At 38.9% G+C, this 16281-nt stretch overlaps 1 protein-coding gene across 4 annotated transcripts in view; it reads right to left on the bottom strand.

Annotated features, from left to right (window-relative positions):
* Positions 1 to 2121: 2121 nt before the first annotated feature.
* Positions 2122 to 16281, bottom strand: part of xylt2 (xylosyltransferase II) — a 72297-nt gene continuing 58137 nt past the window's right edge. For 3 of the 4 annotated variants that reach the window (XM_060901507.1, XM_060901509.1, XM_060901508.1), the window contains 3 exons: positions 15314 to 15509; positions 10842 to 11175; positions 2122 to 5395 (listed from right to left, as the gene is read on the bottom strand). In XM_060901507.1, the coding sequence (XP_060757490.1) occupies positions 5073 to 5395; positions 10842 to 11175; positions 15314 to 15509 (853 nt within the window). In that variant the 3' untranslated portion in view covers positions 2122 to 5072. The remainder of the gene's footprint in view (positions 5396 to 10841; positions 11176 to 15313; positions 15510 to 16281) is intronic. The other variant, XM_060901510.1, reaches the window with a different exon arrangement.

Raw genomic sequence — 16281 nt, 5'->3', positions numbered from 1 at the left:
CATGCCAGCGGTCACTAAGTTTTGTATTTTGCTATGTTTTACATTTGTACTTTGGTATGTTTCAAACTAAAATGTTTTCTATTTTTCATACCTGTATTTCGTATTTTTTGTTTTGCACATAAACGAATTGTACTGTACGCAGTGTAGTATGCAGTGTTTGACTTAAACCAAATAAATGAGCCAAGGTAATGAAATAAGAAAATGTTGATAAAATAAGACTTTAAGATGATTACAATATCATTACACATCACAATATACTTACGTCATTTAACATAGTCCGACTTACGACCAGATCGGTTTACGACCGGTCAGTCATAACCAAACGCAGTCGTAAGTCGACGACTACCTGTAATGCTTTGTTAATGTAGGCTGCTTATGCACAAGGTATTCACTGTAGGCAGACATGTCAGTGAAGTGGATTCTGCACTTCACCATCAGGATAGATTTTCTCTCTTTGCTCAGCTGTCTTATACTTCTGCATGTGTGCCATCTTAGTTGTGTGCAGTTTAATGACCAAAACCACTCCGTGACTGCTGTTCATTCCTCCTCCACTGTCTGCTGTAACAAGTTTAGTGCCTAAAACTGCCCCTCTGACCTTTTCTTTTGTTATTGAATCAGTTTTCAAATCAATACCAGAATTTTTTTTTATAAATCAGTCTGTTCAATCAGTTTTACTGAAACCAGGCGATTGAAAATGGGGGGGGTGTAAGCCAGGTGACGATTCTATTTTACTGATCCTGTGCCCAAGGTAACCTCAAGTTCCTGTTCTTGGCTGACAGAAGTGGAACCTGATGTGGTCTTCTGCTGTTATAGCTTATCCTTCTCAAGGTTTGATGTGCCTGGAGATGCTTTTCTGCTCACAATTATTGTAAAGAGTTTGTGTTACTATACTTTTCCAAAATGATCAAACCAGCCCATCTGGCATCAAAAACATGCCACAGTCACTGAGATCACATTTTGCCCCATTATGATGTGAACGTTCTCTGAAGCTCTTGACCTGTATTTATGATTTTATGCACAGCACTGCTGTTAAAAGATTAGCTGACTGAACAATAGCAAAGCTCCATACTTAAAAAGAATGTTAATGCATGTACCTGATTTTTGATAGCTTTTACAATCGTACGAACGATGTAGGGATACCCTGTGGTGGTACACAATCATAAATGCAAGGCAACGTATCTCAAACACTTGACCACCAGACAATGAAATTTCTCTCTTTATTTACATAAAATAGATTTTTTTTTTTTTTTAATCTGGCACTTATTTTTAATTTGCTTTTTAAAAAATAAATGTGGCTTTATTTACCAACACATTTTACACTCATTAGGAGCACTGCTTTTTAGGCAGTGCCTAAAAATAAATAAATAAAAACAAACAAGTGTTCTTAATAAAATGGCTGGTTCATTGATTTCCATCAGAATCTAATTCTTCTTAAAATACTTTATAAAGTTTCCAATGAGTTTACTTTGGAATAATCGTTTGACCTAAGCAGTTGAAGGGAAAAGGGTCTGCTGCAGGACCCACAGTGGTAGCTTGGTGTACGAGGATATTCATTCATTCTCTCTTGCTCCAACCCAGAAGTTTGTCATGTTACACAGAAACCAGAAAGCCCTCCCCTCTGAAGACAAGCCCATGGCAGAAACCATACTGACCATCACAAAACTCTGATACCCAAGACTCTTTATACTGTATACATGTTAAACAAACCTCTCTTTACAGAAAGATTCACCAGATCAATGACTTTCGTTTTTCTTTCTTCGATAACAATATATTTAAATTCTGGACATGTACACATGTACGCTACTCAAAATAATAATAGCTCAATACGTTATTATTGTGCTTTTATCCATGGTTGATAATTTCTGCCAAGTTATACAATAGAAAGAAGGAAGAAAGGTTTCTGTTTTCCAGCATTTGACACAAACGCTAGGTACACCAGGGACATGTTCTCTATTAAACAATGATTTCATTCAAGAACTTGAGACCTTATCAGTAAATACCTGGAGACGCTGCATCCTCAATGCAGCGTTTTTAAGTATTTCAGACACAAAATTTAAAATGAAAAACACTGCCATCTGGAGCAAGGGATGGTTGAGGCAATAATAGCAAACAATCACAGGGTGCCATTGAGTTCATATTTATTGTGCCTGGAACAGAAACATCTCTGCTCTTCAATTTCACCTTATTTTTCAAACACGCAGCTGGACAGTGAAACCATTGCTGCCACTCAGAACACTGTCTTTTAAAACCCTAAAAAAAACACTCCAATCGAGGTACCATTTCATGAGACACAGATAATGCACAACAAGGTTCATGAAACAGACTAGACTGAAGCAGTGATCCTGATATGACTAACAGATAAAAAATATGACCTCCCTCTCCAGGAGGAATTATAAATACAAAAATATTCCATTGATTCTCACACTGCACCACTTTACATCAATATGCATGTACACACACACACACACACACACACACACACACACACACACCATTTATTGTCCTAAAACAATAGGTTTCTCTGATGCAGGTGTGTAAAGACAGAAATTCACTATAAATTTAAATGAGTTTAGAAGTTTTAAAAAAAAAAGAATTATTCTTTATTGGCTGTGCAAAAGAAGCCAGTTTGACCCATTCAGTGATGCATCTCAGGGTGGACGAATCACTAGCCTGGACTCCCAGACGATGAGGAGGACATGTACAGGCTGTATTTAGTCAGTAAAACTACTTTTACTCTCAGCAGCTACTAGCCTTTTTTTCCCCTTCTTCTTCTTCATTCAACAACTAGAGGGGGAAAACACACAAACAGTAACTATATTGCATGTTACTCCTTCTGAATCCCACCACCTGCTGCACTACACACATCAGCATTCAGTAGTTGGATAAATGAGCATGCATGGACTATCTTTTCAGAACTAGAACCATGCAGATATGTGGAAACCCTGACAAAAGTATGCAACAGAAAGTGCAGCATAACTCTCCTGCTTACTACACACAATCAAGAGAACAGAAAGAAGCTAGCCAAATTCAAATGATCTCTCTTCATGATGCAGATAAGAGAGAACAGTACAGCTCAGAGCCAAACGCTGACCACCAATTTGCTAACTTTTTCCTCAAGAGCGCAAATAATGATGTGCTACTTCAGACACTTACGAGGATAATTACTATGGGCAACTTGGAGTTTATATATTCTTCTTTGTGCTTGCATCAATGCATTTAACTAGTTGGCCATACTTTATTAGATTGTTAGTTACTAGGTTTTAACCTGGTCAGTCAGGCTTCCAGCCAACCAAAACAATGGGCTAACTAAACAATTTACAATTTGTCCACCACTGGATTCTCAACTAGAAAAGAAAAAGCTTGTGCAAATACTGAAGAAAATTACCATCTGACACAAGGTGACAACAACAACAACAATAATAATAATAATAATAATAATAATGCTATACTTCACTGATGTGTTTAGCTGTCCACCATGAGGATGTACTGCATTGCAGTGGTAGGCTGTAACAGAAACCTACTGTATATGCACATAAAATTTAGAAACAGTAATAGACTGCATTACTCAGGAGCTTTCTATTATAATTCTGCAGTAAAGTGGGCGAGTACCAAGGTGCCCGTGTGATCTCTAGGATGTCTAAGACAGTTCGACCTTTAAGAATTACACGAGATGGCCAAAGATCATGAATTGGTAGCAGATCTGGCCATCATGGCATTTACATTTAGGAGGACAAGACAATGAAAAAGCTCTTTTTCCACTGATCATCAGAAGGGTCAGCTCATTCAAGCTGCAGGTGATACTAACCATGTGCTTATATAGCACCTTTAGCTTTTCAATGGGGAAAACAATTGCAGTGGTAAAACATCTATGGCATCGTTTCAAAAGAAGCCATTCTAAACATACAAGTCAGTCACAGCATTACCACACACACACACACACACACTTTGCTTCTTCTAATGGAAGGATATTTAGTGGCGTTTGTCCATTTTGCTCTTTTTTTAAACTCTACATGACACACATGATGGTGAAAGTGTCTCTATAAGCAGCACTTGAAGTATCCTCAAATGGAGCCACGGATCATCTGATCTCCAGAGTCACTTCACAAGCTCCACCTCGGTGTCTGTAATTCAGACGTTTCTTTTACAGTAAAGTGCACTTAATCAATCGGCTTCTAAAGTTTGAATCCCTCTCTCTCTCTCTAAAAAAAAAAACATGTTTTGTTTAAATTACAGGTGAGAACTTCCAGGAGCCAGGGGCCCCTTTTATATGCAAAATATATTCCATAGGACCACAACACAAATTTCAACAATTCTAAATAATTTAAATGTGTACAATAAGTGTTTAATATTAACTGGAGCCATAAAGTATTTCCTGCCTGACCTTTCCACTGACACATTACATCTTTGCTGACGTTATTTATAGGCCTACTTGTTTGAGTTCGTGAGACTGGATTAAAACCTACTTAAATTCATGTAATCAGTTAAACATTCTAATAACTATACAAAGACAATTATAATGTATATATCAGCTTTCATAGTGGTGGGCTGTGATTTCCAAAAGGGGAAAAAAAATAAAAATAAACTTCACGGACTGGCTGGGTACGCTTCACACACATCACTATGAGAACCACTGTGCTGCAGGACTCCAACCACCAACCTTCTACAGGTAGTAAAGCTTAAATAAAAAAATGGCTACAATTACTGTATACACAGAAAAAAAATGTGCACTTTTTTGACTTGTTCTGAAAATAAGGGAAAAAAAATTGAGGTTAAGGGCTTTGTATCATCAATCCAGTCAAATCAAGACTGCAATATGGACACACCCCAAAAAAACCTGTAACATTTCGAATCACAAACAATGATCCTTTAAAATTAGAAAAGATTCTCATGTGCAAATGTTAATTCAGTCTTCGATTGTCCAGGACACCAATCCTCAAGACAAGGTGCCTTGACCAGAAAACAGTGGGATGATCCAAGAGACCCATATTCTGTAAACATCACTCCAAAGGGCACCTCCTCTCCCCTGTAGTTCACTTTAGTGTTCTCACCCCATTCACCCAAAACCTTTCAGGCTACCTGATGCGGCCGTTGCTTTTGACTGCACCGAGTTCAGATTTGGGATCTGGGGACAAGGAGCTCCAGCTGGTCTTGGCACACAGCTGTACACTGGGACAGAGGGATATCTGACTGGAACACATACCTCCAGTTACCCAGAAGGCACCTACTAAGCTGTCCACCCAACCCTCCAAAGCCTTGCCCACCAGAGACGCCTTCTTCTGAGACTCCTCCAGGGCAGGCTCCATAGGAGGCAGCTTCAGAACCCGAGAGAGCTGCTGGAAGCCCTGCTCCAGGTAAACATTGCCTGCAGGACCTGCGTGCAGCCAGCTGTGCTCCTCTATTAAAAAAAAAAAAAAAAAAGACAAAACGAGAAGAGGAGGTTATTCTAAGTAATGAAATGGAGGGGGAAAATAAATTAGAACACACATCTTGCAAGACTTAAAATAGCTACATACAAGTGTATTGGCTTGGGAAAAACCTTCATGGACCGTGGTGAAAACTATAATGGGTTCCTGAAGTGAAATATGTTTCTCTTTTGCACATATCTCAAACAAGCAAAATCAATTTAAAATCTGATTTACACCAAATGTGAAATGGGAGAAACTCACATTTAAAGATTCCTCCAGTTTCTTACTGAAAAACATTATCTAAAATTTTAAATAATTTCAAATTAACATTGGGAGATAAAATATCAGACATCAGAGCATCTCACCACCTGAGATCAGTCATTCACAGCATTTAAACATGAACACTTCTGTTTCTTCCAATTAGCCGTTTAGAAACTGTTAAGATTCTGTCATTATGTGCATCCAAGTTTTGAGAATAGAAGATTGAATTAATAATCCCTGTGTGCATTCTGCTCAGCGATTGGTTCCCTCACAGGCCCGGGAGTGGCATCACTGCCACAGAGACCATGTTCAGAGATATTGCTCAGTTTATTTAATGTCAAATGTGTGTTTTTCACACATAAGAGCGTGGCGAGTCAAACATAGAAATGCATCTATTTTTCTACAATTAGTTAAGACATGGTGTTAAATAATGACATGCATAGAAACAGACACAGGAGTTCACAGTGCTGTTAAGTGAAAAAGTTGACCTTGGGTGCAGAAGAATACACAATGGAGAGTTACATGTGCTAGTTGGAACATCCTGAGTGTTATGAAAAAGACACAGGTGTGCCCCAAATATTCACTTTATCACAAACTGAACTGATTAGACCTGTGTCTTTCACTATGGCACATACTGTACCTGTCCAACAACTTACTTAAATCAAGACTGAGAAAAGCACACTTTATCCAGGAAGGTTTTAATAATTTCTTAGACAGACAGACTGCATTTACTTGCTTCTTAGCCAACATGATCCTTGTGAGCAGGCACTCAAGGTTAGAAAGTAGCCTAAAGCCTCAAAGTAGCCATGTAGTGTTTTCTTAAAGCAGAGATGCCACAGCTGCAATCCTATTACAAACTTCATTGCACAAATCTGATTTTGTGTTCAGATCAGATCTACCTTGACGGTACACATTTCTGTCAATATCGGTCTTTAATGTGGCCTCTGAAACACCCTGCGTGAGAACACTGAGTTTGCATGACTCCCAAACAACAAACATTTATGATAAAATCCATCATCGTAACATCAAAGCAACAAATGAATGCAATACTAGCCCTTGCTTTTTGAGTGGGGCAAACAGCTGGTCAGTTGCACCTGATCAGGTCAAGAAGGGGGGGAGGGGGGGAAGCTAGATGGGTAGATTTTCCCATGGCTATACACTGGTACTGTTGCACAGAGTGATGTGTGGGTACAGGAGCCAGCAATGGCAGGACTGCAGTGCAGATGAATTCACTATTTACACATTCAGTGTTCTCCCCAGGATTAAAATAAAGCCCTAACTTGCCACCCTGCATGGCCCATAGGATGGAGAGGACGTAGGCACGCGGAGGGAGAGTACGGCTTTTGAAAAAAAGGGAGCCTATTTGGTGGCATCTGGCGACTTTTAGGAGCATTTTATGGTGGTACGGACACCGTTACTTTTTACTGTTAACATGATTGAAAAGGTTGCTACAACAAGTGGAGGTCTGTGATACTGTGGTTTGCAGCATAGGGTTCACATGAGCAATAAATAAAGTCATCATCTAACATCAATCTATTATATAATAATGCTGTTTTATTACCTGAACCACTGCCAGAAGACCACCAATCAAAAGTTTAAATGAGTTATGTTGCAGTTAGGGAGGGGGGAAAAGGGAAAATAAAATAAACACAAAAAACCGTGCAGACTGCATTTACTGCACAAATGCCCTTTATATACTTAGGCCTACTTAATACTTCAAACACCAAAAGCACCGTACACAAAGAAGGTTCTTACTTTTGTAGTTTTTTTTTTTTTTTAAACTGTTCTTCCGTGTCGGGACTCTTCGGGGGAAAAAGAAGGTATATTCCAACATGTAGCTAACGCTACGCCATAAATCTGCACCATTACCCCAGTCGTTTCAAGGAATTTTGTATGGATTATAACCACTAATAAACTAATTTCCACGTACATCTGTCTATCCTTTGCTTCTTTCTGACTAAGATTATCCAAGTAATCCGGTAGTAGAGCTTTTTTAGCTGTAGTTTTCTTTGGGCAACAGACACCAGACATCTTCGCTTGGCTTCAGTATGTGAACGGTATGTAAACAAAGTTAGCTTGTCCCCCAGGCAGAGGGGAGCGACGGCTGCTAAGGTAAATGTGATGTCAGTGCAAGGGTGCTCACCTGCACACTGAAGCGTCATGGTACCAGTGCAGCAGCAAAGTGATTGAGGGCATTTGCTGTGATTGAGGATTTCCCAGGGGTACTTCTGGTCTGCCTGAGTGCATCATGGCAGCAAACCAGCCCAAACAGATTTTCCTTCAAAAATTGCCCCAAACATTGCAAGGTAGAAATCTGACGTGATTTTTCAGCAAGTATCGGAACAAAAAAAAATAGCATGTCGGCAAATTTAAAGCATGTCGGTATGAAATTAACGCACATCAGTACCGACACGCAATAGCGCTCTGAGGAGAACACTGCACATTTAAAAGTGTTTTGTTGGCGTTGTATTACTTTTTGGCCGTGCTTTGCCATTTGTTGCAAACAGTATTCACTTTATGTAACAAATTAATTTCCTTAAATATCAAGTAACTCACTAATTTTCCCATCACCCCTCCATCCATGTTTATGGACACTGAAATCATCACATCCATATGTGCTTGAAGAACATCCCATTCCAGATTTATTCCCATTTGATGTAAACCTCCACTCTTCTGAGAAGCATTCCACTAGATTTTGAAGCATGGCTGTGGGGATTAGCCCCTTAATCCCAAAAGTGTTCAGTTAGGTTGAGGTCGGGGCTCTGTGCAGGCCGCTTGAGTTCAGCCACACCAACCTTGGCAAACCATGTCTTTGTGCACGTTGCTTTGTGCACAGGGACATAGTCATGCTGGAACGTTTGAACCCCTTAGTTTGAGTGGAGGGAAATCTTAATGTTACAGCAAACAAAAACATTTGACAATTGCGTGTTTCAAATTTGTGGCAACAGTTAATGGATGGCCCGCATGTGTGTGTGATGGTCAGGTGTCCACATACGTGTGTGTGTGTGTGTGGGGGGGGGGGGGGGGGGTGCAAGTGAAGCTCATCTTTAAAGTGAGCCCGTATATTTCACACATGAAATGTATTCAAGAGTTCAACATCTTAATGAAGAAAATAAAATATTCCAAAGTTGATCCAAAACATTTTTCCGTATGTGATTGAGATTTCTGCATATGATTTTGTTTTGTACATTGCTTACTTATTTTACACTAATAATTGATTGATTCAGCACTTTTTAAAATGCACACGTTTCAAGACGGACATTACACAGTGAAGGAGACTAACCATATCAGCAGTGCTGTTTGCTGTGGGTGCCGCCAAAGACAACATGGACTAATATCAAGACACACCTAGACTACGTTCAGACTGCACCCTGAAACGACCCATATCCGATTTTTTTACCCATATGCGACCTGTATCCGATTTGTTATTGACAATCTGAACGACACAGATCCGATTTTTTCACATGCGACCCAGGCCGCTTGGATATGTGGTCCTAAATCCGATGCATATCCAATATTTTCACATGCGACTGCAGTCTGACCGGACAGGTCGCATTCATGCGACCTACACATCATCAACAAGAGACAAATGTCACTATTCTGCGTTGGCTAATCCCGCCTCTTTGGTGGAAAACAACAACATTTATACAGTTTTCAGAATTTAAATAGACTTTTATAGAATTGATCAAGCTAATGGTGGATTTGGTAGGGACCTGGATGTTGATCTGTTAGCCTGATTAAATAAAACAGTTTCTATAACTGATTTATAACTTAAACCATCCTGTATTACAAGATAAGATTGTTCTGGAAATTTCCAGTAATTTGACACCTTCGGTCTCATTAGTCTGCTGCCCACATTAATCAGATTATTGTGAGAGTTCCGCCGCCGCCACAAAAACCACATCGCCAGGTCTCGCCTCATCTCCATAGCAAACTGCACTGGTGTTTCTGCACCTTGAGCCAGCGCTGAGAGAAGTTGCAGAATTCAGCTGGCTATAAACAATCTAAATAAATATTTATAAAAATGTAGAAAAAAAGTTTATTAATATGATGAAATAAATATGTGCAAATTATTAAGCCTGAATTAAGTTTGGTAATACAGCGGCCGTATCCCAAATGACTGCCTACTGAAGCTTGAGTGCACTATATAGAGTTTAAAAATCCATTACTTCCTAGTAACATGTAGTGCACTTATATAGAAATTAGAGAGACATTTAGGAGTCAACCCTCGTTACCAGGCTACACGTTTTCATTTCAGTTCAGAAACAAAAACACACACGAGACCTCACACTTTAACACTAACCAGATAATTAAACAAAAAAAAAAAAAGAAAATCATTAAACATGAAGAGTGCGCTTTTTTTTTTTAACGTATTACGTAGATGTGCTTATTACGTGTCAATTTGCGCATGCGGGACACTTTTGGGTCGTTTTCCGTTCATATTGGAGATCGCATACAAGTCTCATATAATTGGTAATGTGAACGGCCTAACAAAAAAAATCGGATTTCACAACAAATCGGATATGGGTCGTTTCAGGTTGCAGTCTGAACATAGTGCTATACTTAAACATGAATTAAATACAGGACCAGTCAAAAGTTTGGACACAATTTCTAATTCAATGGTTTTTCTTTATTTTTATTAATTAAAAGACACTTCTTGTCTTAAAGTAATGATGGATGTCGTTTCTCTTTACTTAGTTGAGCGGTTCTTGACATAATATGGATTACTACAGTTGTGGAATAGAGCTATTTACTGTATTTATATTATTTACTATTTAATAAAACATTCTGAAGGCAAGAAACTGCACTAATTAACTTTTGACGAGGCACACCTGTTAACTGAAAAGCAGTCCAGGTGACTCCCTCATGAAGCTGGTTAAGATAATGACAAGTGTGCAAAGCATCACGAAGGTAAATGGTGGCTACTTTGAAGAATCTAAAATACGAAAATATTTTGTTTACAACATAATTCCAGATGTCATTTCATAGTTTTGATGTCTTTAGTGTTGCTCTACAATGTAGAAAATAATCAAAATACAGGGAGAGGGGGGGGGCCACTGAGTGAGTAGGCATGTCCAAACTTTTGACTGGTACCGTGTGTATTTTTTATATATGCGCGCATTTAAACTACTTGATTATACTTTAACTTGTTCTTTAACCTGAGCTCTCCCTCACCTTTGTGAAATGGCTCCTTTCCTTTAAAGGCCAGAGGCATGACCAGAAAGCGAACTTGAGCCACATGCTCCCATAGTCTCAGCACACGGATTGTCCACACTCCTGGCCTGAGAGGACGCTGCAGTGGTGGCTTGTACTGTGTAAACTCCGCCTCTACATCCACGCTGATGTCATAAGATGCTGCAACCACCTGAGCAGGATCAATCCACACGATGGTGGCTGTAAGGTTGGGGCCACGAGCCCATTTCTGCACTGCCACAGGTTCGTCCAAAGGGCCCATCACCCCACCAAAGTTCCGGAAAATTCTCTCCTTGGGGTCCCACTCAGTTCCTACCTGAGGGAAGGCAAGGAACAAAGGAGGTTTAATTTCCCACCTGCTATACTCCTAAACAAATACTTGCCTAAAAACTAATATTTTTGTAAAGGGAATGTTTGTGACTATAACTGCCAAATATTTTACAAAATTCAATATTACTATATTAAAAACAAAACAACAACAAAAAACCCAACATGTTAATATTGCAGAGTGACGTTTTAAACAAAAAGGAACCTTTGGACAATCTTCAGTGTCAGTCTTCTCAAACAGAGATAGCGCATTTATTGCTCATACAGTGGGGTCCAAAAGTCTGACACCACATTGAAAATTTTTTTTTTCCATTTAAAACTGGAAATAAATTTTGAAAATTCTAAAACAAAAAAGGTGCAACGTTATTGACTATTCAGAATTTCAGGTGTTGCACAATCTGTAGGTCACTATTTAAATTAACAAATTTGTGACCGTGTCAGATTTTCTGAGTCTCATCCCTTCCCTGGAAGTACATGTTCAGATGACATGCGGATAGAGTTGATCCAAGAGGACATACCAAAGCCTAAGAAATTCTGAAATTCATAGAAATATTGAACTGCCTACTTTTCACTCAGGTTCTTGTTGATAATCATTTGTAATGAAAACCCTTGTGCCAAATTGAAAAAGAGTGACAAACAGAAGCATTTTCATTCGAGGTCTCAGAATTTTGGACCCCATTGTACATAGCTAGTGAGTTACTTATGGTGTCTGTTAGGTCAACTAACAAAAAACAGTTGTTTCAAACAAACAAACGTGCTCTGAGAGCACAATATCCCCCACTCGCAACTATGCCCTAACTCTGGTAAAATGCGACTGAATGAAATTGCAATATGTGTATTACCGACAAATAAAGAATCCTGTCAAGTTTCATGAAATTCCTCCAAAAATTGTGAGAGGAGTTGATTTCAGAATGTGAGTACCCTTCCTGGGATGGATGGACATTGCCACGACAATCCTCCTTTGGGCCTTTCGGCCAGCGGGGGATAATAAAAAATTGTGACAGAAGTTGATTTCAGAAAGCAAGCACACCTTGATGAAATTGCCAAAGTACAAGTTTGTTAATAATCAAGGGCTGTAACTCTGGTAAAATGTGACCGAACTTAACAAAATTACAAGATGCGTACTACCAACATACAATGATGCCTTTTGCCAAGTTTGATGAAATTCCTCCACAAATCGTGAGAGGAGTTGATTTCAGAAGGGAAAAAAAAAAAAAAAAAAAAAAACTCATGAAATTGTCAAGGATAATATTGTTAATCAAATCTGTTAATTTTGTGACCCAATTGAACGAAATTATAATACGCCTATTACCGATATGTAACAAAGAATCCTACCAAGTTTCATGAAATTCCTCCAAAAAGTGTGAGAGGAGTTGATTTCAGAAGGTGTGTACGCTTCCTGGGACAGACATCGACATGACATAATCCCCCTTCGGGCCTTTCGGCCAGCGGGGGATAAAAAGCTTGAAAACATGTTAACTACAAGACAGGCAATATTTGTAAATGTATTTCAGAGTCTGTGTTGTTAAAGGAACAGTTTTGCTATGCCATGTTTCTAAAATGTCCATGGAAACTCTCATTCAGTGAAGAGAATTATGGGATTGCTGTGGCTCTAGAGCAGATCTAATCCAATCCTACCTGGGCAAAAGAAAATTTAGAAACTGCAGTGTTCTAAACAGGGCAGGCTGTTTGTCAGTAACGCACAAATGATGTCAAGCCAGGCTGCTGCCTACCAAACTCAAGTCTGGCATAGTGATGATACTTTGATGATCTTGCAGTAACAATATTTACAGGCCTATTTAAGTCAGACTGGCTCTGTAATGGACACCTGTGGACGTTTCTAGGTCAGTCCAAGTTCATTGGGAAGGTAATGCTTAACTCTGGTCTTCTACACTAAAGCCTAATTTATAATTCTGCGCAGAATCTATGCAGCATAGCCGTGCTCCCTACGCCATAGCCTGGCGCGTACCTCCCCAGAAATGTAACTACAGAAATGTAACTACACAATGGTTTTTCATTGCAGCAATGAAAAAACACTACAACTGTGACTGGTCTGCTTTATAGCATCACATTCCCTCCTATGCATTTCTGGCTGCTCCTTCTTTTCTGTGAAAGTTGGAAATCTATGATAGTGTTAATATAAAGTGTGTGGTGGCTGGAGTTCATTACAACAGCTAGCTTAATCCTGCAGGATCACACACTATCTTTCTTTTAACAGACAATAAACAGTGGCGTCAACAAAAATAATAAAGTATCCGTTAAACAGTGATTGACAGAATTGTGGATTTAAACACGAGTTACAGTGAAATGCTTCGAGTTGAAACACTTCAGAAATTTTTTCCATGAGAATTCACTTGGTTGATAATGAATCACGCGAGGTTTCTTTTCCCAACAATAAATTTGTTTCAAAACATCTTGTCCTGCAGTGAGTAAATTCTGCTGTTTCATGCGACAGTGCCTCCTAGAGGACATGCTTGCCTTACATGCAAGTATAAATACTTCACCCTGCACAAATGTCGAGGCCGTACATGTAATATAAATCAGCCTCAAGTCTTCCACAGATTTACCTCAGACATGTGGGAAACATTGATCTTGCATATAATAATAAAACTTTTTTTTTTTTAACTACTTAATTCTGGAAATCTGCTTGATCAGAAGTTTCTCTCAGAACGTCAAAGACACAGTAAATAATCTGGCCTGCCATCAAAACCATGACTACCAAAACATCAGACTGAACTGAAATGTGACACGGTGAGAGAGAGGACCAACCTCAACGACAAATTTACAACAGGAAAAAAATCAACAAAAGGACAAAATTTTGTTCCCCAAGGGAAGATCTACCCAAAGCATCGATCAGAACTGAATTCGCATGATAAATGAGAGAGGAGATACAATTCTAGTCAGAACATTTGTGAAGTTGACCTAAAAACATGTTAGCAAAAACCTGACAATACAATGACCAAGTTTTGGGCAGAAGGTCTAGTTGTTTCAAAAAACAACCCCTGAACTGAAATCCATTGAGAACTGAGGGAGGAGACACAATTTAACAAAATAAAGTTGTAAACAAATTGTTTACAACAAGAAAATCAACAAACAACCAAGTTTTGTTCCCCGAGGGAAGATCTACCCAAAACATCAAATCAGAAGAGAAATCGGGCAAGAGCTGTGAGAGGAGATACAATTCTAATAAGTCATCCCAAAATTAGTGAAGTTGACTTAATTACCAGTTTGTTAGCAAAAATTTGACAATGCAATGGCCAAGTTTTCTATAGAAGGACTAGCTCTTTCAAACAAAACAATCAGAACTGAAATCCATTGAGAATTGAGGGAGGAGATATGATTTAAGTGAAAATAAACAAAGCTGTAAAATTGTTTACAACAGGAAAATCAACAAATAAACGACCAAGTTTTGTTCCTCATGGGAAGATCTACCCAAAACATCAATCAGAACTGAAATCGGATGAGAAATGAGAAAGGAGATAAAATTTTAGAGAGAGGCCTGGAAAATTCGTTAATTTGGCCTAATTACTAAATCGTTAGCAAAAAATTTAACAACCTAATTTTGTGCAGAGTGAGGAGTTCTTTCAAACAAAATCATAACAGAAATCCGTGGAGAATTGACGGAGGAGATACAATTTAACTGAATTGTGGACAACGGATGCCACGCCATGGCAATAGCTCATCAGCCTTATGGCCAGATGAAAAAAAAATTAAATAAAAATAAAATAACAATAATAATAGCATCTGTCTGTCTTAGTAGATGCAGATGTTATTTCTACATAGGGACTTGTACAGCAGACAATTCGTTAAAAAGAAAGGATAAAAAAAAGCATGTGCAGTTATTTAGTTTTTTGGGGTTTTTTTTAAGGGAGGAACAAAAAAAAAGAAAAAAGGTCTTCAATGTCACTCAGAGGTCAAGCTGTTCCTTTACATTTTCAAACACAGGAAAGTCAAAGGACTCAGAATGTTAACTTCAAGAGTACTGCTGAGTGACAGGAAACAGACAGACACACCAGGCTATGGATAATTCTGGATTTGGAACAGCAATAGCGCCACACTATTTGGGGAAAAAGTGCTGGAAAAGATTGTGTACCCCCATGCAGGTATAGTCACTGCCTTTCTCTCACCTCGAGGTTCTTTAGTCTCTCAAACTCATTCAGGTTGCTCTCTAGCTGTAATGTAGCCTGAGGAACAACCCACACCTCCAGCATTTCCTTCTTCCCAGACACCATGTTCTTCACCTCCTGGCGCACCAGGTAGCCCTGGAAACGGTCGTCATAGAAATAGAGATGGACAGATACAGGGTAGCCAGCAGGCAAAAACCTGTGTGGGATTAAAAATAAAAAAAATTTAAAAATAATATAAAATATAATAATAATAATAATAATAAATGAGCACACTGAAGGCCATTTCATGTTTTGTGTTTCTAAAGGAAACTCATATCAATAACTGAGGCTGGTTTCAAAAAGCTGCAGCCACTATGTCACAGTAGGAGGCATACAGGTTCACCCCAGTGCACCAGACCACACCGCAGCCTCTGCAACATGCAAACTGTTGCGATTGAGTCAGCAGTATCCACTTATGGTGAGTCAGAGAATGCAGTATGTCTTGGTCAGAGACAGGAGACCTCAATATTGCATTCTCTCACTCATCCTGACTCGACAGACTCAACTACAACAAAAACAGGGCATTAAGGTTTTATTAGCAAGTTTTAAATATACTTGTCTGAAATCTGAATACCTTTTAGTCCTGTGGGACACTGAGGTACTGAAACCCAAATAAAACATTTATACTAAATGGTAACATATTGAAATTTGGGTAAGAGCAGCGAACAATTGGAATATTTATGTAATAATCTATAACAGGGCTTTTCAAAGTGTGGGGTGCCAGAGTTCTTCAGGGTGGGCGCAATGTGAGGAAAAATAAACCAGAATAAAGTTACTATTGCGGACATTTAACGAACTTCAGCTAGCCTTTACCAGAGACAAAACGGATCGATTTTTAGTACCTAAAGCTACAGTGAGTGAGGAGACAGAGTCTGGGCCAAGCAAAAAAACAGACCCTCCAGGATTTCGCGATTTGCAACTTCAACACA

The sequence above is a fragment of the Neoarius graeffei genome, chromosome 20 (assembly GCF_027579695.1).
Source record: "Neoarius graeffei isolate fNeoGra1 chromosome 20, fNeoGra1.pri, whole genome shotgun sequence".
Lineage (NCBI taxonomy): Eukaryota > Metazoa > Chordata > Actinopteri > Siluriformes > Ariidae > Neoarius > Neoarius graeffei.
Note: the sequence above shows the minus strand (reverse complement) of the source record. Positions and strands in the feature narration are given on the sequence as shown.